We start from the raw sequence: 3,115 nt of genomic DNA, 5'->3' as shown, positions 1-3,115 counted from the left end.
ATTCACCTATTTGACTGGACATAATTATAAAAACATGTGTATTTTAAACTTACATCTTTATTAGAACAACATAAGGAATTTTATTTCACTTGCAACATGATTCTCGAACATTAACATCATTTCACTTGATATTACATATTAATATCCATAGTCTTATGCTATTTTTACTTTTAGACTTCCCTAATTTATGCTTCAAATGGAAATTTCAGGAAGCTGAGGATATTGCACTTTGTCTTGTGAAGTAGGATTTTAACAGTTTTCTATGTTAAATTTATTTGCAATAAAGCATAAGCATGTTTGAGGCAAGTGTAACTTCATAACTGGAGGTTTTTTTTTCCTCGTACTAAATTTTATGAGCCGCTAATATTTTATTTCAAGCCCCAACTGAAACACTTATTTTTAATTTTGTTTTTCTTGTCACGCTATTAATCATTAATAATTTATGAAAAGCAAGAATTTGATCATTTTCAGTTTTATTTTATCTTTTTTTTCTTTCCAGATTTGTGATCGTATTCGACAGTCTGCACAAGGAACAAAGCGTCGGGTATTTGTTGTGGAAACAATGGGGGGTTACTGTGGTTATCTAGCAACCCTTGCCGGCCTAGCCGGTGGTGCCGATGCTGCTCATATCTTTGAGGAACCGTTCTCTATCAAACAGTTGATGGATGACGTGATACATATGCAGGCTAAAATGGCAGAAGGTGTTCAGCGAGGACTTATACTCAGGTAAACTGTTGAGTTAAATAATTTGTGGCCTCTACTTAAGTCTTCATTAATAATGCTTGGAGACAGCTTGAATGGATTTAATAATAACAATGTTGATGGTAATATCTAATAACAACAATGTTCATGGTAATACTCAGTTAATAATAATAATAACTGGTGGTAATACTTAATAATAATAATAACTGGTGGTAATACTTAATAATAACAATGTTGATGGTAATACTTAATAATAACAATGTTGATGGTAATACTTAATAATAACAATGTTGATGGTAATACTTAATAATAACAATGTTGATGGTAATACTTAATAATAACAATGTTGATGGTAATACTTAATAATAACAATGTTGATGGTAATACTTAATAATAACAATGTTGATGATAATATTTAATAATAACGATGTTGATGATAATATTTAATAATAACAGTGTTGATGGTAATACTCAGTTTTAATAATAACTAATGGTAATACTAAGCTAATAATAGTAATTTTGATGTTAATTATTAATAATATGCCCGCTAGTGGCACAGAAGCAAGTCTGAAGGTTTATAATGCTGAAAATAAGGTTTTTATGTATTACCATCAACATTGTTATTATTAAATATTACCATCAACATTGTTATTATTAAATATTATCATCAACATTGTTATTATTAAGTATTACCATCAGTTATTATTATTAACGGAGTATTACCACCAACGATGTTACCATCAACATTGTTATTATTAAGTATTACCATCAGTTATTATTATTATTATTAACTGAGTATTATCAATTATTTAAATTGTTATGGTTGCAGGTGTACATGAGTTCTTAGTTTGTGAATGTGTTAAGAAACTATTATTTAAATTGTTATGGTTGCAGGTGTACATGAGTTCTTAGTTTGTGGATGTGTTAAGAAACTATTATTTAAATTGTTATGGTTGCAGGTGTACATGAGTTCTTAGTTTGTGGATGTGTTAAGAAACTATTATTTAAATTGTTATGGTTGCAGGTGTACATGAGTTCTTAGTTTGTGAATGTGTTAAGAAACTATATTATAATTTAAATTGTTATGGTTGCAGGTGTACATGAGTTTTTAGTTTGTGGATGTGTTAAGAAACTATATTGTCATTTAAATTGCCAGTTTGTCACTCAAACTTTTCTCCTGTCTGTCATCAGGCCTTTCGTACAGTCTTGCAGCTGGCTGAAAACAGAGACAGATACCCTACCCTTAGGATACCCATGTGTGTCATTCCAGCAACCATCAGTAACAACGTACCTGGGACAGAATTCTCTCTTGGTGCTGATACAGCATTGAATGAGATTACAGAGGTAAGTAATTTATGGGCAGTGAATTGTTGTTTTAAAAGTTTAGTGCTAATAATGTTGGTGGTAATACTCAGTTAATAATAATAATAACTGATGGTAATACTTAATAATAACAATGTTGATTTTTAGTTTGTGAAATGTGTTAAGAAACTCTCATGCACATGAAAAACTGCAACCATAACAATTTCTAGAATGAGATATTAGGCTAAATGACCATAAAAAAGCAAGTTTAATTTATAAAGTACAAAATACGTGTCTTTCTGAAAGAATTCGTTACTTTAATTAGTGAAGCTTACTTCAAATCCTCCAATCACCAACAATGCTTCAATGTTGAATTCTTTCAATCGACTAACGACCTGTTCCAAATAAGGCTCTGGAAGTGTTCTGGAACATATAAACCATAACAGGTGTTAAGTACTGTATCGTAAAGCAAACAGTCATGTACAAGAATGGAAATGTTACATGCCATAATAATATTAATAAAGATTACTTGGTTAACATTAATTAGTGGATTACAATTGCTTTATCTTGCTAGTTAACTATTTGATATTTTGAATTAATATTCAAAATAATCTTACTTTTTCTACTAAAGCAAACTATATTTTGACTACTACCATCTTTAAGTGTTTAATGGGATTTAAACCGAGAATCTTAGGAAACAAGTGTCCTAACCACTGTATCAGGCTGTTTCCCACTAATGAGGACTCTTGATTTTTTACGGTAATTGTATCAGATTCAGCTAACTTCATTGTGTGATTTGATGGTTCTTGGATAAGTAAACGTGGAAGGCCTGTTCAATTTTCGTTTTCATCGGTTGTGACTCTTGGCCTGTCGTTGTTCTGGTATCCTTCCACTCATTTGAAGATATTCTTTTGTGGTAAGTAATACAGCTTCTGATTGTCAGTGTTACAGACTCACTTGAAGAAAGTTAAAGACAATTTTCACATATCCTGGAACCTTCTAAATGCACCATGAACTGGAGTTAGCGAAACCTGATTAACATAAATACCGCATTCAGTCATCATTGCTATGCAGCAGCTCAGTCAAACAGATAGCATTTCTGCCTCTTCTA

General features: G+C 31.0%; 1 protein-coding gene across 1 annotated transcript in view; it reads left to right on the top strand.

Moving 5' to 3' along the window:
- Positions 1-499: 499 nt before the first annotated feature.
- The window catches only part of LOC106473400 (ATP-dependent 6-phosphofructokinase-like), a 13,778-nt gene continuing 11,162 nt past the window's right edge, over positions 500-3,115 (top strand). The window contains exon 1 of the mRNA XM_013934079.2: positions 500-726. Coding sequence (XP_013789533.2) covers positions 563-726 — 164 coding nt within the window. The 5' untranslated portion in view covers positions 500-562. The remainder of the gene's footprint in view (positions 727-3,115) is intronic.

This window comes from Limulus polyphemus, unplaced genomic scaffold (assembly GCF_000517525.1).
Source record: "Limulus polyphemus unplaced genomic scaffold, Limulus_polyphemus-2.1.2 Scaffold6143, whole genome shotgun sequence".
NCBI lineage: Eukaryota > Metazoa > Arthropoda > Merostomata > Xiphosura > Limulidae > Limulus > Limulus polyphemus.
This window is presented reverse-complemented; position numbering and strand designations above follow the sequence as displayed.